General features: G+C 40.9%; 1 protein-coding gene across 7 annotated transcripts; it reads left to right on the top strand.

The window, feature by feature from the left end:
• Positions 1-1,555: 1,555 nt before the first annotated feature.
• Positions 1,556-25,512, top strand: TMEM68 (transmembrane protein 68). Of its 7 annotated transcripts, none has more exons than XM_075584282.1 (9): positions 2,223-2,363; positions 3,153-3,306; positions 7,893-8,358; positions 9,649-10,059; positions 13,259-13,426; positions 16,571-16,764; positions 18,109-18,169; positions 21,182-21,321; positions 23,133-25,512. In XM_075584282.1, exons 4-9 carry the CDS (start codon positions 9,663-9,665, stop codon positions 23,235-23,237), a joined length of 1,065 nt encoding a protein of 354 aa, XP_075440397.1. In that variant the 5' UTR covers positions 2,223-2,363; positions 3,153-3,306; positions 7,893-8,358; positions 9,649-9,662; the 3' UTR covers positions 23,238-25,512. The 7 variants fall into 7 exon arrangements, with proteins under 7 accessions (XP_075440399.1, XP_075440397.1, XP_075440398.1 ...); XM_075584283.1 differs by having other exon boundaries at positions 8,214-8,358; XM_075584284.1 differs by lacking the exons at positions 2,223-2,363; positions 3,153-3,306 and adding an exon at positions 1,556-1,651 and having other exon boundaries at positions 8,214-8,358.
• Positions 25,513-26,199: the final 687 nt, after the last annotated feature.

Raw genomic sequence — 26,199 nt, forward strand, 5'->3', positions numbered from 1 at the left:
ATTCCCCTGGAACCCGGAAGTGCCCGAGCCGTGAGAGACGCGAGACGGGAACCCTCCAGTGTATCGAGTGAGGAGACTGTTTCGTAACCTCTGTCGGTGGCGTAGATTATTGAGATCAAACTGCTTTATTTTCTTGGGAACCATGTGAGTGAATCTGGCATTATTTTAATCAGATATAAACTTGTATACAGTCTACACTCTGTCTGCTCTTTTCTCTTATCACTGCAAGCGTTAAAGAAACCTCCCTGAACCGCACAACATTGGGGTTGACGTAAAGAAACAAAATTTGCAACTTTAAAGATACCTTCATATACATGTTGCCACAGTTCAATCTGTGAGTATCTAATTCATTGGATGAATGAGATTTGGATTCCACATCTGAAGTTGTAGACATATTGCACTATTTTTTATATTCTTTATCATATTATTGCGCTCCCTAACCACCTTGGACATCGCTATATCATGAGGATTAAGAAAGAAATCCTGGATTGAGGTTGAGCAGCATCGTACAAAGATAATTATTCACACAATATATATTTTTTTTTCTGTCTATAGTCACTGAATACTATAAGATTTATTTAATCACTGTAAATTCACTTTATTATATTGTTCACTAAGATCTTCTATTTTGAAAGATCACAATTTAGATTTGAGCGCTATTAGACAACACCTCTTTTTCACGAACATAGAACAGCGGAAGGTATGTAAGGAGAAGCCCCAGTTGGAGAACCAGACGATCTTGTGTCTTGGGCCGGTGATGCAAAGGCGGGCTTTTCAAAGTTGCTCTGTTGCGAATAGCAGAGCAACCGGCTTCATTTTTGAAGCTAAGACAGCCTGCTTAGCTGAGGCTAAGTCAGAGATGAGGTCTTCGTTTTAGAATGTAGCGGTCACGGCTGATGTTTTTAGCTGAAAAGAAGACCAGGAGAGCCGGGTGGATTTCCCGGTCAGGGTAAGACTTCCGAAGCAGGTGCCCTGCAGCTATTTTAGCCCAGATTTCACCCCCAGCGCCCCAGTAAATGTGTATGTTTGCTGTATCTGTATTTCACTGTATGTACACAGGTTTACCCGAGTATACCTAATCTTATCCACTACAGTGTTTTGCCTAGTGAATTATTCTGGTATAAATTTGTTAAAAGTCCTCGTCTCCCGTGACATTCTATTTTTAATTCTTAAAGTTATTACAATTTCTCTGAGCAAGTCAGCCACTGGGTGTTGTACCTGGTAGGCCAGGAGTGCGCAAACTTTTTCCTCTGCGCCCCCCTACCTGCTCTCCCCCTCATGCTTGCGCCCACTCCCCTTCCTTACCTTGTCTCTAGCATTAATGATGTCACGTCATGTGACGCCGCATTGCTATGGCGACGCCGGAGACAAGGTAAGGGAACTTTACAGAGGCCTCGCACGCTGCCCAGGCATTAAATTATATGCTTTGGGGAAGAGGGCGGAGCCTCTGTAAGCATCACGCGCACGCCTGTAGTAGGATATATATATATGGCGCTTGACATCATACTGGTAACATTATAATGTGAGTCAGATAGCTATAACATTTACACAGAAAGCAGATGAAGAAAGAAAGAGGAAGTCAGTTGGCACGTGAGGAGAAAGCAAGAATGCTGGAGGAGAGAGTGGCGGAAAGAATTGGGGACATCAAAAGGTATTAAAGGAAAGGTATGGGGGTTGGGGGGAGTGTGAGAGGAGGGATGAGGTTGGTTTCTTCGAATTGCCGAGCAACACGGGGAATTTACAGCTAGTTGGTTAATACAGTATAACCTAGTCACCATGCGGTACCACTAATCTCTTTTGAGTTGCTTTTATTGTTTTGCTTTTGCTGGGTATTATCTACATCGGCCTTTGTGTTTGTCAGTGTAACTTTTAGTACCTAATCCTAACTTGTTATTGAAATTGCAATTCTTTAATTTGTGGTTGCAGATATGCTGACAAGATGTTAAACTGTATGATATGTGTTTCTATTAAGGTCTCTTTCCTAAACCACATACCACAAGCAACATTAGGAGGATATATTAGCATGACCTCATTGAATTATATGTACATGTTTGCCTTGACATATAATTATTACAGTTACATGTATTATATTTGCTCTTTGATACTATGTTACACATGACTATAAATTCTGCTTTTTTTTTTTTTTTTGATTGTATGTAACTTTACTAAACACGCGTTTTGTACACACAATTGTCTCCCTGTATCTTACACATAAAGTTTTTCAAGATGGCGGCCGCCTAGTTTTCCTGTACTGTCTGGGTGTTTGCGTGTGTTTCATGCTGAGAAGCTTCCTGCACACACAGACTGATAATAACGCGCTGCCCAGTCTCAGAGGTGTCAGGCTCTACACTTTTATATAGCTGGTAAGGAGCTTTCTCTGTACGATTTATGTTCTTGTAGCTGTTGCTTATATTGACTGCTTATGATTTCGCATGTTGTGTCCTTTGAGTATTTAAGCATTGCCAGCATACGAAGCAAACTATCACAGGTACAAAAAAAAAGCTCGTTTGTACATATATTGCAAATTTCGTCATTTATAAAAGAATAGTAACAAGCATATTGATAAAACTAATTCTCCCTAATCAGACACACAATAGTTGCATGAAGAGTTTTGTGGTCCTAAGCCCTTTCCTCTGCATTAATTGAAAAAAAACCTCAGGGTTATATACCCTCTATCTCAGTGTGTGAAACACATGCTGAAATGTGAGTTGGAGCACTCAGTCTAGTGGGACACAATATTTTAACACAGCCCAGTCCTTTAAAAATAGAGCTGTAGATAATTATACACTATTTTGTGCATAATAAAGCAATGTACACTCAGCCCTATCGCCTAGATAAGCTAATGGATGGGCCTAATACATTTCTTCTTTGATTGCTTGTTTATAATATTTTATCTATCTTTATACAACCACGCAAAAGTAAAGAACGGACAACTAAAAATCTGTTTGTATATACATGCACACACCCGCATAAATGCATGTTTAGATGCAGTCCCCCACAGCAGGACATATTAGAATCCTAAACAATCGTATTTGAACATCTGAGTGAGACAAAAATAATTTTGTGTTTTCACGTGTACAGATAAATGCCATACTACAATGACTTTATCAGGAATAAAAAGAACCAATTATTGTGTGTCTTTATTTATATAGCGCCAAAAGTGTACTCAGCGCTTCACAAAGAATACAGTACAGGGAATTAAAATAATACATTAAGTGCAGCAAAATCAGACAATCGGAAAGGAAATCCCTGACCCGAAGAGCTTACAATCTAAGAAGTTTGATGGGAGACTTACAGAGACAGCAGGTGAGGGAATAAGTGCTGTAGATGGCAGTGCTTGGTCACAATGGGTGGTAGGAGTGTGGGACAGTAACAATGAGTGCAGACTGTTGGGATGCTTAACTTGTGGCGTGAGTTTTAAGGTTAGTCCGTATTAAATCAGAAGGTTAACACCATTTACAGGGGGAAGAGATGGCAGGGAGGCATGGGTGAGATCGTGTGTATGTCTTTGTTCAGGCTTAGGGGAGATCCCCCTAAATTATCGTGAATATAATCAAAAAAGTATATACAAAAAAAATCAATCGATTGGATAAAAAAAGTGTACATATTAAAAAATATATAAAAAAATTCTGAACTGGAGAGATCAAAAAGCAAAATCAGGGGAAATGTTTTTGCTTCTTTGGTACCAATACTACAGTCACAGCAGGGTAGTTGGAAGATATGTGAGGACCAGCCACTACACACAATATGCCCACTACATATCAGGACAAGACCTGACACGAAAGATGATGGAATATGGACACAATTGGCAAGACTGTGCTAGGGGAGATATTGGTATGTCCTCATAGATGGTGTTTGCTGAACAAGAAAAACCTGTACAATAAAGGGAGCTCATAAGTGATTTAGTGACCAAGTTGATTCTGACCTTTTTTACAATATCAAGTACCGAACAGCACATCATTACACCTCAGGTCATAATACTTGTTTTGTCCTTTTGGAGCCAGGCTCTGTAGCTTGTGAATTCAGTGGATAATAATTAATAACTTTTTGTTTCATAATAGTGCTTTTCTACCCATGGGACTCAAAGCACTTCACAGTTACAGTATAATGTGCAGTACACAACACTTTTAGTCCCTGCCTCAGAGTTTTAAATCTTTTTTTGGAACCTGAAAAGCGCCTGAGGCACAGGGAGACTTGCCCAAGGTCACAAGGAGCTGAAATGAGTAATTGAACCAGGCTCCCCTGATTCAAACTGCCATTGTTTAGAGTTGGTGTCTTTACTCTCAGCTACTGGAATCTGAATGCGTTTATATACTGAGGCAAAACTTGAACGTCGTTTGGTAGAAGTTTTTTTTCCCTCTGTCGTAAAACCTTGAATCTCGCAGTTGATTTACGACGGGTGGGCTTATGTTGTTTCAATAGGGGAAAAAAATGTACATAAGACTTCGCAAGGTATTGTGAAAATCAGATTTCTACAGGTGTGTTTTGGACCAAACACATGATTTCTCAGATTTCCACGCCAGTATTTACATTTTCGGACACATTTTGCTACAACAAATTTTTGGGTGTTAAGTGCATAGTTTTGTTTTCTATATTAACAGGGTCCTGAGACCCTGGCAGATATATTAATTTTACATCTTTTATTTGCATAATTCTTGGGTGGTGGGAGCGGATAGATATGATTGCAATTGAATAAGGGATTAATATTAACTCATTTAAAGTACCTTGCAAAGGAGAAACGTGAGTTGGCTAGAGTAGCCTTATGTATTAACCCTGGTTGCATATCTAAGTCACGTGCTAACTTGTGTGCTGTTCGTGACAGATGGTATATGGGGATGGATTTAGTGGAGATATTGTCCATCTGAGGGACCTTTGCGAAGGTGAAAAGTGAGGCAGCTTGCGAGCTGTGTTAACCCTGGTCCTGTATGCAGGTCACATGCTCACATGTGTCCTGTACGTGACAGTGGGTGTGCCAAAAAAATCTCCTGGTACAGGAGTGGAACACATTTATTTTTGTCTGGCTCATATATGTTCAAATATGATTGATTAGGATTCTATATGTCGTCCTGCACAGATCTTTGTGTGTATGTGTGTTTATCCACATGTGCGTATGTATACTGTATACAAATGGATTTTTCAGTATATTGCATGCATCTGCTACCTCCATTTTGGGGGTTAGTGAAAAACGGGCTGCTGAGGGATGGGGGTGTGTGAAAAACGGGCTGCTGCAGGGGTGGGTGGGAGTGAAAAACGGGCTGCTGCGGGGGGGGTTGGGTGTAAAAAACGGCTGCTGCATGGGGGGGTGGGTGTGAAAAACGGGCTGCTGCAGGGGTGGGGTGGGGGGTGTAAAAATGGGCTGCTGCAGGGCTGGGGGTGTGAGTTTAAAAAACGGGCTGCTGCAGGGGTGGGGATGTGGGTTTAAAAAACGGGCTGCTGCAGGGGTGGGGGTGTGTAAAAAAACGGGCTGCTGCAGGGGTGGGGGTGTAAAATGGGCTGCTGGTGGGGGGGGCAAACGGAGTGGTGTGGTGGGGGTAGAAGGGGTGAGGGGAGAAGGGGGTGGGAGAGGAGGCAGAAGGGAGCGAGTGAGGGCGAGGGGGGGTAGAAGGGAGAGGGAGGGGTGAGGTATGAGGAGGGGGAGATGTAATGTTTTTTTCTGTATCACAATAAGAAAACAGTTAAGTAAAAGTTGCGCGCTAAAATATATTTTTTCGTGGTAGGTGCGCTATGGGTTTGGGGGGGGGGGGGGGGGCGGGGCCCTGCCCCTTTCATTTGTCCCGGGCCCCATGATTTCTGTTGGTGTGATGTGAGGTGCAGGGGGGGAGGGTAATGGGAGGTGCAGGGGGGTGATTGGAGGTGCACGGGGGGGGTGATTTGAGGTGCAAGGAGGGGCGTCATTGGAGGTGCAAGGGTTGGGGGTCATTGGAGGTGCAAGGGGGGGGGTCATTGGAGGTGCAAGGGGGGGGTCATTGGAGATGCAAGGGGGGGGTCATTGGAGGTGCAAGGGGGGGGGGTCATTGGAGGTGCAAGGGGGGGGGGGTCATTGGAGGTGCAAGGGGGGGGTCATTGGAGGTGCAAGGGGGGGGGTCATTGGAGGTGCAAGGGGGGGTCATTGGAGGTGCAAGGGGGGGTCATTGGAGGTGCAAGGGGGGGGGTCATTGGAGGTGCAAGGAGGGGGGTCATTGGAGGTGCAAGGGGGGGTCATTGGAGGTGCAAGGAGGGGGGTCATTGGGGGTGCAAGGGGGGGTCATTGGAGGTGCAAGGGGGGGTCATTGGAGGTGCAAGGGGGGTGATGTGAGGTGCAGGGGGTGTGTGATGTGTGTGCTGTGCAGGGGGGTATTATGTTTGTGGGTGAGGGGGAGAGATGGGAGTATGAGAGATAGATGGGGAGTATCGTAAAGGTTGATAGTGAGGGGTTCTGGGGGAGATATGAGGATGATGAGGGGTGCTGGAGGAGAGATGATGATGATGATGATGATGAGGTGCTGGAGGAGAGATGGTGGTGATGATGGTGATGTTGATGATTTTACCCGTGCGGCCCAATTTTTTTTTTCCTTATACGAGTTGTGCAGGCCTCCCCAAGGGAATAATTGAACACACAGATTAATGTGTAATAATAGATAAGCATGATTGCGACATGTTGGATTACATTTATGATGCACATAATTTATTTATTTTTTATTACAATTTTTTTTCCGCTATTACAAAATCTTGATATATCCCTGTGATCTCAAAATGCCTGTTTTTCGATGGGTAATACACTTCTTCTATTGATTTGTTTATAATCTGTTGCATCCATGCATTGGCTTATCTGGGAGATAGGGCTTAGTGTAGCTTGCTTTATTATTGACAAAATAGTTTAGATATATTGATCTGCTCTATTTTTAAGGACTGGGCTTTGTTAAAATACTGTCTCTCCCTAGACTGGGTGCTCTGATTCGCATGCGTTTCACTCGCAGGAAGTGATGTCGCTGTGGTGAATACCAGAAGTGACATTGTGCCTGTGTAGGAGAGCCCTTTGTATAACATGCCCATACCTCCTTTCTTTTTAGTGTTTTATACACTTTTGTTTATAGTTTGTTAGAATTTTTTTGAACAGTATTTCTGCTGATTTAAAGTGATGTTTTGGCAGAGGACTTTCAGGTTATGATGTTGCTTATTGTGGTGGGAGGCAGCTAATGGTCTCTATCTATCTATCTATCTATCTATCTATCTATCTATCTATACACCCATACACCCATACACCCATACACCCATACACCCATACACACCATACACACCATACACACCATACACACCATACACACCATACACACCATACACACCATACACACCATACACACCATACACACCATACACACCATACACACCATACACACATACACACATACACACATACACGCGTGCGCACACACATACATACACATACACATACATAGACATACACACACTTACATACACACATACACATATACATACACATACACATACACATACACATACACATACACATACACATACACATACACATATACATATACACATACATATACACATACATATACACATACACATACATACATACACATACATACATACACATACATACACACATACATACACACACATACACACATACATACACACACACATACATACACACACATACACACATACATACACACATACATACACACACATACACACATACACACTTGTGTGTCACTTTGTATGTACAACATTGATAAAGATCTAGTATGGGACTGACTTTGGAACGAGTGAACCAACCACTTTACTGAAGAACATCAGCTTGTTGGGCTACTCCTTGCACATGTATGAAACATCAGTTGAATGAAAACACTAACAAAAACGCGGACTTTTTATTTGATGTGCAGGTTTATCCGGAGACATCAGTCCAGCAACAACCCAAATCCGTGAGACTCGAGGGCTCTATGGAAACATGCAGTTTTGAGCACAAACGTCCTGACTTCTCTGAATGGGACTCCATTGATTCCTTCTCTACCAGGGGGGCCTTTGTGTGACTCTGACAGTGACGGGTTTAAAGATGAGACGGCTGATGCTAAACATCATTGGGATTGACTCCAAATCACTGAGACTCGCACAAAATCGGCGAGAAGGGACATGCCTGTTTTTTTATTTACCTATTTAATTTTTTTAAATTTTTTTAATAATCCTTTATTTTTTTTGCTTTTTAGCTAAAAAATGCCATATCCTGGTACATGGTGTTACCGACTGCATTAACCCGACACTTATTTGAATGTACGGCTATTAAAACCTCCCTTGCCGTAGACCTATTTACTGTGCGTAATGGTGCAGCTGAGCCCCATAAATGATTTTTTGGTGAGTAGTTGTGATATATTTATTTTCTTTCCTTTCTGCTCTAAAAGAGGATCCTTCCTGTTATTAATTACATGACAAATGATTTGCTGTAATAGAGGGATGGAGTTACAGTAATGCCACTTAACCATACGGGGGTCAATATTGCTTACATTGCGATACCTTTTTGTTGAAGAGATAATGAAAATGGACACTGCACAAAAGTTTTGAAGACCTCGGTATCGCCATAAAGATTATTTATAAGGGATTGACATGTTAGTCCAATAATAAGTATCCTAACCTGAACAGATTTGCGTTTATTCTAGAGCAGTAAGCCTTCTATTTTACATGAGAAATTGTATTCTTATGTGCCTGGTGATTGTAATAATGCAGCTTACATAGACTTGTTTTAATTCATACTCTGTTATACGCACTAAACCTAAGACACATTCACTGCTTTATATTTGCAATATAACTTGAACACAAACTTTTGCTGCTGAAGGGTCTGCCCCTTTGTCAGTTATAGTTCATTCTTAATTAACTTGAAAACACTTTGTTATAAATGTATTTAGTTTGAACGTTGATTACAAATTAAAAATTAGATGATAAAAATGTTAGTCAAATAAAACATTCTTCTCATGAACCCGCTGACATTGGCACCTCTGCCTTCATTCAATCTGCAGTGTCTTAATCTACCTATTAGCTGTCCCTAAAACATTAATGGCAGGCTGACTGTACCATATTCCAAAGCAGCAGTGAAGGGAGCACGCTGTGATCTGACACAGGTGCTCGTAATAATAAAACAAAACTGGTTATTGAAAAAGTCTAGTTCAAAACAGACACTCCAGTGATCTTAATAGTTATTAATAATTGGCTAGCTAATTCTTATTAAATAACTATTTAAGATTACTGGAGTGTCTGTTTTGAACTACATTCCCAATGGCTGAATTACCATAATGCTGCAATAACAAATGTCAATATTGACCGATCGTTATTTATTTGTGCGATATTCCTTTGATATTGCCCAATTCCTGAGCAGCAATTTGGTCTTGCGGCTGGGCTCATTAGCACATACGGTAGATGCATAATGCTGTATTTGCCCAACAATCCAACTAAATGGCAATATTCAGTGGACAATATCTCTGGAGCTGTTGTGCAAGAATAATGGGGTACTTATTGGAAAACAATTTCACATTTCTGTAAAACTACATTTAGTTATAATAACACCATGACGTCATATTTTAGTGTTATCACTGACCTTTATTTGCATGTAGTTTTCATTTTTTCATTTTATTTTATTTTTTTTTATTTAAGGAATGAACAAGTGAATGAAAATAAAGTTCTGCGATACTTATGAAGTGTGTGACCCCCGTTTGATGCTTTTGGTTTTCATGCCGGAGATGCAGAGCATGAATGAGTCCTGTACTGTGGGTCCATCAATCACCTATCTAACCTGCCTCCTGCATCTGTGTGTAGAATGGCTGGAGCTAGAGAATCTAGAAGACTACCTGAATTATGTAGACTATCTCCTGTGGGTCTTCACACCACTCATTATAGTATTCATACTACCCTTCTTCATCTTCTTTTTTCTCTACCTCTCCATCCTCTTCCTCCACGTATACAAGCGCAAGAACGAGCTGAAGGAGGCTTATTCAAACAGTATATGGGACGGTGCAAGGAAAACGCTGGCGTCTCTGTGGGACGGACATGCTACAATATGGCATGGTAAAAACGTTATCAATATTACACTAACAGTAGCTATATAATTTTAATGTATATTAGTTTGGGGGTCTGCACACTCCTTTCAGATGGGTAACAATGGCTTTAGAACGCCATCCATATAAGGTAAATGCCAGGGATAAATAAATGCCCATTTAGCCCCCATCGGGGAGACAGAGATGAGCAGAGGATCTTTTAAGAGTGTGAAATAAATGCATTAAACTATACCAAATGATCCTGGGACCCTGCAACCATTTGGTATGATGAAATACTGTATTTCACATTTTTATTTTAAAGATCCATTGCTGGCCTCTATATCTTTGTTGGGGATTAGATGGACATATACATACAGATGTAGCAGTCGTTACTGGCGCATCGCAGCGAGACACACAAATCGCGCCAGTGGGAATAGCTGCCATTGTAAAGGCATTAACTGTGTGTGAAAGAGGTGGAGTTAACTCACCAGCAGGGGCGCACACATACACACATTCGTGTGTGTGTGTGTGTGTGTGTGTATATTATACATATACACATACAGCGGTGAGACCGTTTGAACGTAAATGATAATTACAGAAATTCCATAGTTTTTCCATGATAACCTTTAATCAGAACCAGTCTCTTCTTAAATATCCAATAGGGTTTATATTAACCAATTCCATGTCTTTTGAAACAAAATGATGTATGAATTGGACAAACTATGAGCCATCAAGAGTCGGGGTATGTACAAAAGTAAGTGAAACCCTGGTTTTATCAGCTAAATTAAAGGTGATAATTAGAAGCCGGTGTTTAAATAATTAGGTAGATCTTCAGGTGTGAGTTTGGGAGGCCCAACCCTATATAAAGATCAGAAACTGTGAGTTTGGTCTTCACCATACAGGTGTGTGGAAATACGTCATGCCACGATCAAAAGAAATCTCTGAGGACCTCAGAAAAGCAGTTATTGATCAGTCTGGAAAGGGTTGCAAAACCAGTTCTAAGGATTTGGGACTCCACCAATCCACTGTCAGACAAACCACAAATGGAGAAAGTTAATGACCACAGTCACACTACCCAGGAGCGGTCATCCTGTACCAAAACCTCTCCAAGAAAAAACGGGAAAATCATCCAGTAAGTCACAAGGAATCCCAGAGAAACAGCCAAGGATCTTCAGTCCACTCTCGCTTTGGCTAATTTGAGTGTTCATTACTCAACTATCAGAAAAAGACTTAACAAGAATGGTGTTCATGGAAGTATGGCAAGGAGGAAACCACTGCTCTCTAAAAAGAGCATTGCTGTCCATCTGAAGTTCGCCAAAGAGCACATACATGATCCACAAGACTTCTGGAACAATGTTCTTTGGACAGATGAGTCGAAGGTAGAACTTTTTGGCCTCAATGAGAAACTTTGTTTGGCGAAAACCAAACACTGTGTTCGAACAGAAGAACCTCATCCCAACCATCAAGTGGTTTGGGGCTGCTTTGCTCCCTCAGGACCTGGATGGCTTGTAATCATTGATCTGAAGATTCTAGAGGAGAATGTCAGGCCATCCGTCCGTGAGCTAAAGCTTAACAAAAAGTGGGTCATGCAGCAAGACTATTATCCTAAACATACAAGCAGATCTACAAAAGAATGGCTGAGGAAGAAGAAATTCCGCATTTTAGAATGGCCTAGTCAAAGCTCGGACCTAAACTCCCATCAAAATGTTGTGGCAGAACCTGAAGCGAGCTGTCCATGCAAGGAAGCCTTCAAATCTCACTGAGTTGAAGCAGTTCCATAAGGAGGAATGGACTAAAATTGCTCAAAACCAATGTGAGAAACTGACCAGCATTGACTGGAAACGCTTAGTTGAAGTCTTTGCTGCTCAAGGGGGAACCACCACGTACAGATTCTAAAGGTTCACATACTTTTTCACACATGGATATTAAATGTTGAATCATTTATGGATAAATAAATGTTGAACAAGTATCATGTTTTTGTGTAATTTGTTCAGGTTATCTTTACCATTAGGACTTGGATTAAGATCTAATAATATTTTTTGATTAGAAATATGTGAAAACCCTTAGGGGGTCACAAACTTTTGTGTGTACACACACGCGCCAATAGTGTGATATTGTATTGACAAAGTAATTGCATATACTAGGTAAGTATTACTCGCATGAAGAAAATTGTAAAACAGATTCTAAAATGTGATGTTGCACAATCCCTGATTCCTTCCTACACTTGTGCAAACGGTGCAGGGGCCTGCCGGCAGGATGTTGATGGACAGACAGATTCTCACAAGTTTCCAAATAACTTCCAGCCAGAGCAAACAAGGCGTAACATCATCAGAGGTTCTATCGTGGCATGCGGAATCTCTGGGGTTTTATTGTAACGGCAATTGGAGAACTCTGTATTACTCCTACCTATATCTCTTATTCTCAGTTCTCTGAATAAAATCTGAATGATAACATCTGCTCCAATTTTTCTGTTTCTTACATTCATAATTATCCTAGTCTCTCAAATGTTTCTGCTTTATTTTTCAACTTCATAAAAAAAAAAAAAAATTCTCATGTAAATACTGAAGTTTTTTGACGGTTCCAGGGTTTCTTTTTCTTTAAATCTCCAGAATATCTTCCTGTACCTCCTTTTTAATGTATGTATAATGTGTGTGCGCTCATTTGTCATTTCCCAGAATCCCTTGCTGCAGTGGAAGCACTGTATGCTAGGTGATGGTGAAAAGCAGGGCTGGAGACCTGTCTAAGACATGTGAATGTGCTCCGATATATATCTCAGAAATTATTTGTTTTCTTACTTGGGAGGAACACTTCTCTAGGATTCTGTCTCATTTTTTTTTTTTTTTTTTTACTGATTATCATTATTAAGTCCAAAGGTTGGTTGTATGTATGTGTTTTTATATATGTATTTAATTAATATATTTGTTAAATACACATTTATGTACCTACATAACATACTGTATATAGTATTTTTTGTATTTTTTATTTTACTTGTTACAATTGTAGTTTTATTCTTATTAAAGATATTTAAAATATATTTTTCTTTGAATGTTTTTTAGTTGATTGCAGCCCCCTCGCTCCCTGTGAGTGCTTTTTGTGTGTTTAACGGTGCCCGATTTGTAACCGTTGAACATCTGATGTATTATGTATTTGTTCCCGTACTCCTGTTTTTCCCACATCTCCATATTCCTTCCGATATCTGCTACTACTCAAACCACTCTTTCTCTCAACAGGTTATGAAATTCATGGCTTGGAAAATATCCCTGATGAAGGACCTGCACTCATCGTGTATTATCATGGAGCCCTTCCGGTAGACTATTACTACTTTGTAGCAAAGGTCATTCTCCTCAAAGGCAGAACCTGCCAGACTGTAGGGGATCACTTTCTTTTTAAAATACCAGGTAAAACTCTCTGGTTACACACACAACATGACATTGTTGTATACAACTTTAAAGCAGTGGGCGGTGCCTTGAACTTGGGGGATGTTCAACTCCAATTCTCAACCCCCTCCAAACAAGTCGGGTTTTCAGGATATCCCTGCTTCAAAAAAAAGTGGCTCTGATTGAGCCACCTGTGCTGAAGCAGGGATAACCTGATTTGAGCACCCCTGCCCTAACTAACAGGGTGCTCCTCCTGAGCTGAACCACACAATTCTCAGCTCGGTTACCGAGAGACTGGGGAAGTTATCCGTATCACTGCCTGGTTTTTAAAGGGGATTTAAAAGGCCATCCAATTCGAAGCCACAACCAGCGATGTTGCAGTTTTCTGTGGACCTGAGACTTGGCAGCCATTTTGTTTTACCCTGTGGGATATATAAACCTGGTAACTTCACCGGCAAGTATCTTTTTAAAATGCTGCTTTTATGTTGCAACCCCAACCTTCACTAAATGTAGTTGTGTATAGCATTATTAATATTAGTGGTAGTAATGATCTTTATCTCTCCAGGGCAGTTTTTATTTTTTTGAATCTGATCTTTCCTTCAGAAGATATCGGCGTTTAAAGTATGAAGTGGTTACAAGTTGGAAGCTCTTCCAAAAGACCATTGCTGTCTAAGGGTTACTATGGCAACCTCTAAAACTCATGTGGGATTTTTTTTTTTTTTGAGGACATGCTCAGAGTGCAAAATACTAACATTATGTGAGTTAAACTCCTAGACTTCCGTGGGGGATTACAACACTTTGCAAAGGTACAGTAGTCTAGATCAGGGGGGCGCAATCTCTTTCCCCTGCGGCCCCCCTGCCGGCTCTCCCCCCTCCTTACCTTGGCTCCGGCATTCTGCCGTCACGTTGCCATGGCAACACAGCGTCACGTGACCAATTGACGCCGCGTCGCCTGGAGCTGTCTGAGCCAAGGTAAGTGAAGTTACAGAGGCCTCCGCCGCTCCCCCGGCATTTAATGTAAATGCCTTCGGGAAGCGCGCGGGGCCTCTGTAACTGCCGCACCCCCCATTTTGCGCACCCCTGCTCTAGATAAAAAGCCACTTTTGTCATATGAAAGAGACCCTGTACTTAACTGGTTGTTATAGATAAAGCTGTTGTAGAATTATTGTTTTAAAGAATAATATGTTGGAGCAGGAAGTCCCACCTTGTGGCGTGAATGCACCTGGGGTCCTATAGCTTTGGGCAGGGGATTAGGATGAATTTCAATCGCACAGGAATTCTGCCGTTTATTTATTGGGTGTTATTTTTATCTTTTATGTAAAAGTTGGATGTGTTTGAAAATCTTCAGAGGCATTTTAGGAAACCTGGAGAGCAATCTTGAGGGACATTTTCTTCATAGATCACTCTATATTAATAGGCGTGTTCCTGGCCCTTTCGAGATGATTAATCCTCAAAACAGCTGGAAATACTTCCATTTTGGCAACACATACACAGGTGCATTTCTTCAAAACAAAATCAGAAATGGAATTGCTATGGTAAAAGCAAGTAATACTAATCTGAGAAAACGAGTTGAAAACCCCCTACTGCCATGCGCAGGTAATCTGGGTGACTCAGTGTCCAGAACACAGGAGGCACACAGATTGCCCCCTAATCTTCAATAGCTTCTCTCCTGAGCTTGGTTTGGAATGATCCCGAAGGCCGCGCCTATAGTGCCAGCGACGTGTGACGCCGCAAGCAAAAGTTGTATTTCGCTTTGCGGCGGCGTCGCGGGCGACCAGGCTCCTGATTGGTTCGGGGGCTGTCACACGAGGCAGCAGCCCCATAAAAATCAAATAATTACGACTACCAAAAATTGAGTCGCCCCGTCACTTTGTCGCCGTCGCGCTTACTATAAGCGCACGCGGCGGCAACAATGCATTTGTTTTCGGGCGATGTTGCATCGCCGTTGCTGGCACTATAAGCGCGGCCTTAGGGATAGCTGCTGGTAACGCTATGGCTGGTGAGCCAATTAATTAGAAGAATGTTGGGCAGCATAACAAGGTCGTCTTATGTATTGGCTCACTGGCAGTGACCATTGTAGTACATATGTTAAGATAAATAGGGTGTGCATCACAAATGTTTAATTGATTCTCCCTTCTAACGGTCTTTTAGCACCTATAGGGAAACCTGTGAATAGAATGCCAGCCACAACCACAGTATTGTGCCAACCTTAAATATCAGAGGCCCAGACATTGGTAATGTCAACAGGTTTTTGAACAATAAGTACCATAAATGGGGGGGAAAACAAGCAATGGTTATCGGAAAGACCCTTCCTCCCCAATGTACAAACCATATAAAGCCCTAAGTGAAGATGCCATAATAACAGCGATGATTTTATTGCGTCAAGCCGTACCATTTCTATGAGTGACAGCTAATTACAAATAAAATCACTTAAAGATTTGATTGCATTTCAGAAAAATAATGCCTTTCCTATACTATTTCCCATTTATAACCTAGTAATGATTGAGAACATGAAATTCACTTGAACACTTTATTCTTTCCCTTTGTATCACCGTTCAGAAAGCCTGTGGCTGGAGTGAAGTAGTTGCTGAGTCAGTTGTACATTGTCCTGCTGTGGTTATGCAGTGCACAGGGGGAGTTGCTTGCTGAAAAATTAGATCTGTTTTAAAAAAGCAACAATACAATTCAATGCTTTAATAGCACAGCAGATTAACCTTCGCCTCTCATTTTCATTGATCCGTGTAAACAAATTAGTGCTGCACATCCTCGAAGTATCTAGTTTTTAAGACACAGGACCCACCGTCATGCATATATACAGTATATATATATATATTTTTTATACCTTTTTTTTAGTTCCTCCACATGGGGTTCAGCTTTGTGTGTAAACCATTCAATTAATGGAACAGGCTTCCAACAGTGGTAGTAAGGGACTTACAAAAATGTTTGGGATAAACACAAGGAGGCTCTAAATATGAAAAATCAAATGCTCCAGTAAGGAACACTGGGTGGGTTTCCATGGGGTGGTTCCGTCTTAAAGTCTTCTCCTTTTAATCACTGTCATCTTCATTGATGCCTTGGCTCTTTTTGGTAGACTTGTGCAACCTTTCTCAAAGATATGCCAAAAAGTACACCTTGTGTGCCTCTGTTCTCTGTTTCCCATCTCAGGGTTTAAGCCATTGCTTGACGTGTTTAGTGTAATCCATGGACCAAAAGAGGAATGTGTTAGAGCTCTGAGGAATGGCCACCTCCTGGCTATCGCACCCGGTGGAGTTCGAGAAGCAATTTTTAGTGATGAAAGTTATGTTATTGTTTGGGGAAATCGGAAAGGCTTTGCTCAGGTGGCCATAGATGCCCAAGTGGTGAGTTTGGCCTTAAGAAACATGTAGAATAAAGGTAATCATTTATCGAAGTCTCCCTGCTTCAAAACCAGGGCAAAACTAGGGTAACAAAACAGCGCGTCAGATTTAGCAAAGGAGAAAATCCAATTTCTCTCTTCTATCGTATCTATCATTATTTAATATATACTGTATATATATATATATATATATCTCTCTTATATATATATATCTCTCTTATAAAACACATTTGTATTTATTAAATGGGGTTGTACTAATTATGGCTGTTATAGCCTGAGAATGTCCACAGCTTGGTTAGCTGCAACATCCAAGAAAGAAGTAGTAAAGCAGTAATTGTGTCTGGAACCGTTTATCCATCACTGAATTGTTCTATTTTCTATTCTTAAAGGAGCAGTCCAAGTCAGCGATTATTTTTTATAAACGTGTTTTTTTAATTTTTTTTAACACCGGTTGGAAATAGGGGGTCCCCCACGCTGAATCCCATTAATTTCAACTCTGTGTACCCCCTGCTCCCAGAGATACCTCCGTAGGGGGTGCCGGTATCCCTCTGCTTCTCACACGCCACATGTCACATTGCTGGCTTGGATTGCCTCTTTAAAACTAAAGTGCAGACAAAAAATTGAGAGAAATGTAGAAAAAAACTCTCCAGCTCGTTTCCCCCCCCTCTCTAATTAAGGTTGTCAGCACCGTAGTTTGAGTTCCTTACACAGGTGGTGAGGCTGCCAGAGGGGGCCTTCGTTAGTCTCTCACCTCATTATGTGATGGGATAATTAGAAGCAGCACTAATTTATTTTAATATACACATGTTTTGTCTACATCATCCATATTACTTTCATGCTTTTCAGTACAATTATCTTCCTCCTTTATGCTGTACCACTCCAGACATACAGCATCAGATTGTGTGTGGTTGGTTTATGGGGAGTATGTAAAATGGCTGCTGTGTTCTCTCATGGTAACAAATTAGACTTGCTGCCTAATGACTCTTTGCAAGGTATTTGATTTGCTATGGGGGAGGAGGGGAGAGAAGAAATAGAACATTGTGTTTGAGTACCCTGTTCCTCTCAAATGTTTTCTTTATTGCATAGGATTGCTTTAATATTAGAACCCGTATCCTGCAGCTATTTAATTTTAAATGCCATTCACTGCCAAAGCACTAAAGGTGTTAATGATTGAACATTACAGTATAATTATTATTCATAGGAGTAGACAAAGTATTTAATGAAGCAAAGAAGGAACCTTGATTTGAGAACTACAGTACACAGAATAGCACCATTTCTCCTTTGTATTATTAGAAGGGCAGCGATCTGTGTGTTATTAATATATGCTATTTCTTTTATTCTTTTATAGCCCATCATCCCAATGTTTACACAAAACGTGCGGGAAGGATTTCGATCGCTCGGCAGCTTATGTAAGATATATTATGTATGCGTTGTATATTTTAAAATCCTTTGGAACTGTATTCTATATCAGCTGAACAGGCAGATACTGCTGTTTTGGTCCAAAATTCCCGTCTTACTCCAACGGGGAATTTCGTCAGAGAATAACCTTTTCGGCTGATATGCAATAAGCCCGGTAGGTAAATGCAGGGCATTGCTGTGCCCCCTCAGGCACCACCAAAGTGTTACTTATATTCATTATAGTTTGAATTTGTAATGAATCCTTTCACTGCTCTAGAAACGTATATAAAGAATGGGAATCGGATATAGATATGATCTGAGCATTCATTTGCTCAGATCTTTTTGATTGTGCCCCTCCATCTAAATATAATAAATGCGACTGGCAACTATCCTTGTTGACACAATGTGCTCCTAGTGACACTAGTAGAAAGTGACGGCGGAGCCAGGCATCAGCACTGATGTAGAATGTGAAAAATGGTGCTCAAAATCAGGCTCTATATCAAACTTGATTATAGAAATGATAATCCTTAAGTGTCCAGATATTGGTAGGATGGTGATGAGAAATCAGTCATAAATAGACCTAAGTGAGATGAGTGTCTAGTAGTGTTGGCATACCAACCACAAATAGTGACACTACCACAAATGTCCCCACATAGGGTAATCACAATAAGCCAATAAAGTACTGACAGGACTTATATCAGTGCATAATAGCCCATTACCTGCCAGCTTATAGCAGCCTAACAATATCCATAGCGTGCAATCCGTAGAGTAGAAATCCAGAAAGGCAGTGCGTAACGGAGCACAGCAGGAGGGCCTCCAATCTTGGTAAAATAGAAAAAATCCCACAGCAAACTCCAAATAGTCAGATCAGTTTTATTGCGGGCTCAAAAACAGATGAAATAAGTAAACGCATACTTAGTCCATCTGTTTTTGAGCTTGCAATAAAACTGATCTGACTATTTGGAGTTTGCTGTGGGATTTTTTCTATTTTACCAAGATTGGAGGCCCTCCTGCTGTGCTCTGTCATACACTGCCTATCAGCACTGATGAATCACACAATGATAATGTAGCTGGCTTTTCCTTATACAGGATGGGCAAAGACGAAACTAGTAAATATGACTGGAATTGGGAGACTTCCTGAGTAACCCTATACACTTTAAGCTTCTATATTCTCACAATACGGTGGGAGTATACATAAAAAGGAAGACAACAATAAAAAACAATCTAAGTGCAGGTGTAGTGAAATGCTGGTTCAATTCCGATTTTTATCTTGGCTCTATATCCAGCCTACTCACGATATGCAAGTTGTTTTCAGGCAGTAACAAAAGCTGTGGAAGTGTGTAGTCTGTATATCAGGGTAAAGCTGTGTCGCCACTCAGAGGTCAGGAGGGGCGAACCTCCGCAATCAAAGACAACAAAAAAAGGGCTCCATAGCACAGATCAATAAAGTAAAAAAGTATGTTTTATATATTGCTGCAATTAGACAGATACTAGAAGGAGATACAGAGCTCTCAGAGATTCAGACAGATTTTTATTATTAACAGGAAAAGGGAGACCAAAGCGCACCAGCAAAAATGGAGCAGGAAGGACCCAAAACAAAAAAATTATTTAAAAGGGCACTTTAATGTGACAAGAGACCCATCCAACGCGTTTCGAAAGTCACAGCAAAAAAGAACGCTGTGATGTTCAAAACGCGTTGGATGGGTCTCTTGTCACATTACAGTGCCCTTTTAATCATTTTTTCGTTTTGGGTCCTTCCTGCTCCGTTTTTGCTGGTGCGCTTTGGTCTCCCTTTTCCTGTTATTGCATATTTGTAGCTGCACAGCTTGCCTACCTACTACCAGGATGTGAGTATTGCTGATTTTCAGGGGAACCTGCCGATGAGACTGAGGGTGAGTGGGCTTGTACCATCGACCACCTGGTCTTCAGGAGGATTGTACCCATACTATTGCACATTAAGTACTATATTATTCTTATTAGTACCCTGGTTTAGTGGTTTGGCTTATTTTATTCATTGCACCTGCATTTGAGCGCTTTAGCCTACTTTCCAGATTTTTATTATTGACAGCATTCAGTTTATTTTGAGTCATAACTTTTTTTGGTATGGTGGAGATTTTTATTTGCAGAAGTGTGGAACGGCGGTTGGGACTTGGTTCGCACTGAGCTATGCCAAACTGTTTATGGCAGTGTGGGAAGAAAGTAACATCTGGCCAGGTGGCGAGCTCGGCGTGGACCTGGTCCTCTATCGTCGTTTCATCGATGATGTGTTTCCAACCATGGTCCAGATTTAAATGCCATAACTATAAATAAAAAGTGAAGGCAAAAACATTAGGGGTGCCATGTTTGATCTTGGCAGTATGGGCCAGGGAGTAAGTTTAACATAAATGCAGCTTGATTTATTCCCATGTTTTGGGTACTAAAGCTGCACTAATGGTTGTTATTATACCTTTATTTGGATAGTTTTATTGATGGAATTAAAGGCTACATTCAATTTAATAATTCGTTCTCATTTTCTGTTGATCATTCAATTTTTCTTTGGACACCTAATAATGTGGCTCTATGACAAGGGCTCTACTTTAGTGTCTGAAAAAACAAGTACTTTAACTGCAATCGAGATAATGATTCTAAAGCCACAATAACAATCAGTAGCCTATAGGAGTTTAACTCATACAATGTTTGTATATTGCCCCCTGTGCATGTCCTGCTCTCTTAATATGTATTGTTAGTGTAATCTCTGGTATCTGAGGTTGCCAGGGTAACCTCAGGCTGCACTGGGCTCAATGAGGAACTCCAAAAAAACAAGGTGGTCATCACAGACTGCTGCTTTAATATGTAACTTTACATCTAATTAGCTGAATAAACAATTGTCAATTCTAACAAGCTATAGAGTGACAAATAAAGTAATTGAAGTTATGTTTTTTTTTTTTAAACTAGGTGAAGTAAATTGAGTTCTTAAAACACATGCATGCTAAAATGTTTTACCTTTTTATTTATTGTTTTATTTCTTTGTTTTTATGGATAAGCGGTATTCAGGTGGCTTTATGAAAGATTTAAATTTCCATTTGTTCCTGTGTATGGAGGTTTTCCAGTCAAATTTCGCACATATCTTGGCGATCCCATTCCATACAATCCAAATGTAACCGCTGCTGAACTAGCTGAAAAGGTGAGATGTTCATTTTCTTGTCATTGCAAATCACTTAGTTTATTTGTACATACTGTGTTACCGTTTACATTTTCATACATACTGTTATTTCTGCTACATGTGAAGCATTGTAAGCTCGTAGTGCAGATGTAAACCTTCAGGCAGTGTTTACTGAGGATACCGGGAGAATTAAGGAGGATGACCTGCAACATATTACTGCTCACTTAGGTCCAGATACAGCTAGCTCTGTTAAATCAGGTGTTCGATTACCTAAAATAGTAACTGATGTTGTTTTCCTTGAGTTTAATGCATATCCACAAAGCTAGACTATTTAGACTAGATCCAGACTATTTGAGTACTTTAGAAAGTGATATATGTAGATATATAGAGCGAGAGAGATATCGATATATAGATATATCCCCAAACACTTCTTTATACAACATGTGGAGAGATACCTGTGAACAAAACTGCACACACTTGAGAAATAAGCGAATTATGAAAATTGCCATATTTCCCATGTATCAGGCGTGTTCTGGTTGTGCAGTATCAAAGGCCTTTGTAAGATCTGGGTACGCTATACACAGATTGCTACACTTGTTGATCTATTACCATTTGTCTTCAAGTAAAAAAAAATACAGATTTGTTTTCTCCCCCCAGTAAATGGACTTTCCCACCCCTGCTCTAAGCTGGATTAATACCCTTGGATATCTGGCCCAATTGACTTTCTAATTGGAAAATTTCATTAGGACTTTCTCCTCTGTAGATCTTTCCGTGTATATTCTTGTTCCCTAACTGGTCCCTTCGCCTTGTGCTAGGGAAACCAAGCAGAAATAATGATTTAAAGGTTAATGTCCTTCTGCTGTCTTTAGTTTACCTATAGGTTTTGCCCCCCTTCTTTACTGACTGAGCTATTTTATCTTCTAATTAGGTCTTTGCGCATATGATTATTTGCTTTGCATCCTCCTGCCTAGTTTTCTATAGTTCTCTTCTCCTTCCTCTTAGTCTGTCTATATTTCCTAAAAGCTGTTTTTTCCCCTTTACAATACTTGCCATCTCCTTTGTGAACCACTTTAATTTTCGTTTCCTTTGGTTCTGCTAACATACCTGGCCCAGAGGTCTGTTACTTAAAGTATTGAATCCTTTCCATTTCCCACTGCTCCTACATTCCACTCAGCCAAAGAATTCCTTTACCTGTTGAGTGCCGGACGGGCCGCGGTTCCAGTGTCACGGCACTCTCTGGCAGAGCGCGGTCACATGACTGTAGCGGCCCTTAACCCAGAAACGCAAGAGTCCCTCTTCCATTTCTCTTCACTGCAGATCGCGTCCAGTTCTCCATAAGAACGCATGACCCGATCTAACCTGAAAAACAAGCACTCGAGAGGCAGAACGTAGCCAGACTCCATGACGTAATGACTTTCTTGTGGGGCACCCAAAGGGTTAATATTTTCCCATCTCTAAAGTCAGCCCTTCAATGTAAATCATTAGTTTTTGTGTTATGTTTCTCTGTCTTTATATTAAAGCACACTGAATGACCACTGAAACCACTGTTCTAGCCCACAGTGACATCTGATATTCTGTTCCCGTTTGTAGTATTAAGCCTAGCGTTGCTTCTTTGCGAGGGCTTCCTCACCACCTCCGGTAAGGAATCCAGGATGCTCCTGCATGTAGCTAAACCTGCAACACACACCAGTTCACATCTGGCAGATTAAAGTTTCCTGTGGTGCACTGTGCCCAAACTCCCACTAACTTGTTGGGTTTTGCTGTATTTTTTTGTGTGCATCTTTTAAGATACTGCTATTTATGCTAAGAGTTTGACTTTGTTTTTCTTACAGGCAAAGTGTGCAATTCAGTTTTTGATAGACAAACACCAAAAAATACCTGGAAACATCTTTCGAGCTCTTTTGGAAAGGTTCCACAAAAGGCATAAAGAAGATTAAAGTGCATTTATATACGGTCATCTCTACTACATACAAGTCTTAATTACTTCCTAGATCTTCAGCCTGATGTATCATAGTGTTGGGTTCATTGTACATATTATACTGAGAAGATTACCACATTCAGAGCATTGTCTCTCTGAAAAGATTCCTCACATGGGCACTTGTAAAATGGCATACAAGCCTTTTTCATTAAATCTAAGGTGTTAAAAATCAACAAAAGAAAAAAATATCCAATGTGATAAAATACATGGTTAAATACTTCAATGTTTGTATTCTCACGAGTAAGGGTCATTTAGTTAAAGCCTTTGGCCAAAGCGTTATAAGGCTAGGTTCCCGCTGCCTGCTGCCGCGCCCGCTATGGCATGTGCTCCAGGGACAAGAGCCGCCTCTCAATGGGGCCAAGCCCGCTACATACATCGCCTGCTCACAACCAATCTGTGCTCACAACTTGCGATGGAGCGCTGGCCACGCCCCCTGGTGGTTCAGCCAATGAAGGCGAATCTGCCGGGCGATGTCATGGCCGTGCCCCCGCCACACCCTCCTTTCCCCCCCCCCCTCGTCTTTCCCCCTGCAGCTCACCGCAGACCGGGGATCTCAGCTGCACGCGTCGCCAGCTTGGTAGGCACCCGTGCAGTGTCGACACCGGGGACTCGCCCTGCAGCCACGTAATGGCATGACCACAGTATGCAGTATACCAACACTACGTGTAAAAATTCTCATTTACCTCTGCGGGACGGAGAATGGTCTCAGTGGGCCAGTCCTGCACAGGAACATGAAAAACCTACTACTAAAAAGGGGGGTGGGGTGAGCTAAAACCCAGGGGGAAGGGGCCACCCAAACAACGGATACCAGTTGAAAATTTTAAATGAATGAACACACAGTCCAAAATGCTATGTGGATCCATTTGCCCCTTGCATTAAATATTTAACCAGCATCCCATCCCTAATCAGCCAAATTACCAAAGGGCAAAGGGAGGTGAACAGGGAGCTTACAGTGTATTGCATGTTCTGTATATCTCCAAAGATGACAGAAGAGAGAATACCCTATTTATCTATTCCGCCAAACCAATGGAAAGAAATGGGGATTAATTACATGGATTGCTAGTGGCGATTGGAGGGCGATTGGTGACGTGTCTCCAGCAGTATACCCATTAAAATTACCCAAATAGTCATTTGACGGCCTTCTAAGATAAGTTAATTGCTATCTTGACAAAAGGTCTGATTATTTATAATGTTAAACGATGGCAATGTACAGAAAAGTGATGTAATTACCTCATTAGCCTACAACCAATTGCTATTAATTTTAGAAGCCTATTAAACCTCTTTAATGCACCTTAACTCTTTGGGTGACTGAGACGTAGCTACTACGTAATGGGGTCTGGCACTCCAGGGGCCCCACGATGTAGTAGCTGTGTCATAAAGTTCCTGCTGGTTTTTTCTAAGGGGAGATGGTGTTCTGCACTTCACACGTAATCCATCTGTAAGTAGAATTGAAGGAGTGATCACGTGACTGCTTCTGAGAAGTGGTCACATGATCACAAGTGCCCGAGGGGCTTTGGTACTCCGGTGCCGTGGCCCCTCCTGTACTCAAATGGTTAATTGAAGCACAAAGCCACTGTGGCCTGCAAAATGGGGCCAAACGTATCTTGCATTTTTAGAGTATACTACAAATGCATATTTAAGCACTTATTGTTTATAGCATATCGAGAGTAAAAAGAGTTAATGCAGTAACTCACATATGGTTTAGTTATTGGAAGTAGAGAATTAGTGTGTACTTAAACATCTATCGGGTTTCTCTAATGCTTCTAAAGTTGAAAATATGGCTATAAAGCAGTGCTTTAGTAGCTTTCCTGTGCTATGGATGTACTGGTACATCTCCGTTAATAGCACTTGCATTGCACATAAGAGAGACTAATATACACTGCATTCAAGATGTCATATGCGCCATGCAGATATCTGAAGAGCAGCAAGCGGATGGAGTAGGAGGACTTTAGGATCTAAACTCAGGGATGAAAGCTGCCTTTCCTGTATATTCGTCACCCAGATGGCCAAAACATTCAGGATTTCTTCTTGACAGAGAATACAACACTTCACAGTGCATCTGTAAAGTATGACATCACCTTCAGCCTAGAAGATGGTTAATGGTAAAAAGCCAGTTAAATTAAGTCTCTGCCAGTGTTTCCACCATCTGTGGGGGCACAGGTAAAATCATGTTTTTATGTGGCTATTGTCTTTATAATCCTTTCCAAATTAAAAGCAACTTGGTGCAGCTTGAAGACTGATTCTTGTCATGTTTGTGTTGAAAGACCATATAATTAGTTAAGTTTTAATGAGTTTATATTTTATGAAATTATCTGATTACACTGTCATAAGTAGAGGATTAGAATTATGTGTTAGCCCCTTAAGAAATAAACCGAGCTCTTGTGTGTATATAGTGATGCTGTTCAGTGACCCAACATAAATCTAGTTCTGAAACGTTGCAGGTCCCAACTTCAGATGTAAGTTCTATTACAGTATCTTTCAGACGGACTAAACCCAAAGGCAATTTACAGTTCTAAAAATACCTGTATGTAGCCACCCCCACGCGCATACCCAGGAGTTTTTATTTGCTCGACTGCCTCCAATCCTTTATACTTGTCTTCCTCTAAATTAGGAAATGTTTTTTTTTTTTTTTTTAAGGTAATTTAAAGAATCTTGTGCAAAGAAGCTCTGGCATAAAAAAAAGAACAAAATATCAATCGCTGCATTTTTTTAACATACAAAATGTTTGCATGAGTTAAGAGAAAAATAATTTCACAGAGATGCACTTGCATCGGACACCTGAGACAGAAAGCATTACGACAGCAGTTCATGGTAAGATGTCCAGAGTACTCCCCTATATTTGCCACAAAACTGTTTTAATGATATTCTAAATACTTGATGCAAATTAAAAATACACTTTTCAATAATTGGTGAAGATTTGT

The sequence above is a fragment of the Ascaphus truei genome, chromosome 2, assembly GCF_040206685.1.
Source record: "Ascaphus truei isolate aAscTru1 chromosome 2, aAscTru1.hap1, whole genome shotgun sequence".
NCBI classification, from domain to species: Eukaryota; Metazoa; Chordata; class Amphibia; order Anura; family Ascaphidae; genus Ascaphus; species Ascaphus truei.

Bases quoted from the DNA above. Each gene is read 5' to 3' on its own strand.
- TMEM68 (XM_075584284.1), top strand. From the start codon at position 9,663: ATGAAAATAAAGTTCTGCGATACTTATGAAGTGTGTGACCCCCGTTTG. The intron at 16,765-18,108 runs GTGAGTTTGGCC...ATTCTTTTATAG, and splicing joins TGGCCATAGATGCCCAAGTG to CCCATCATCCCAATGTTTAC. The intron at 21,322-23,132 runs GTGAGATGTTCA...TTTTTCTTACAG, and splicing joins CTGCTGAACTAGCTGAAAAG to GCAAAGTGTGCAATTCAGTT.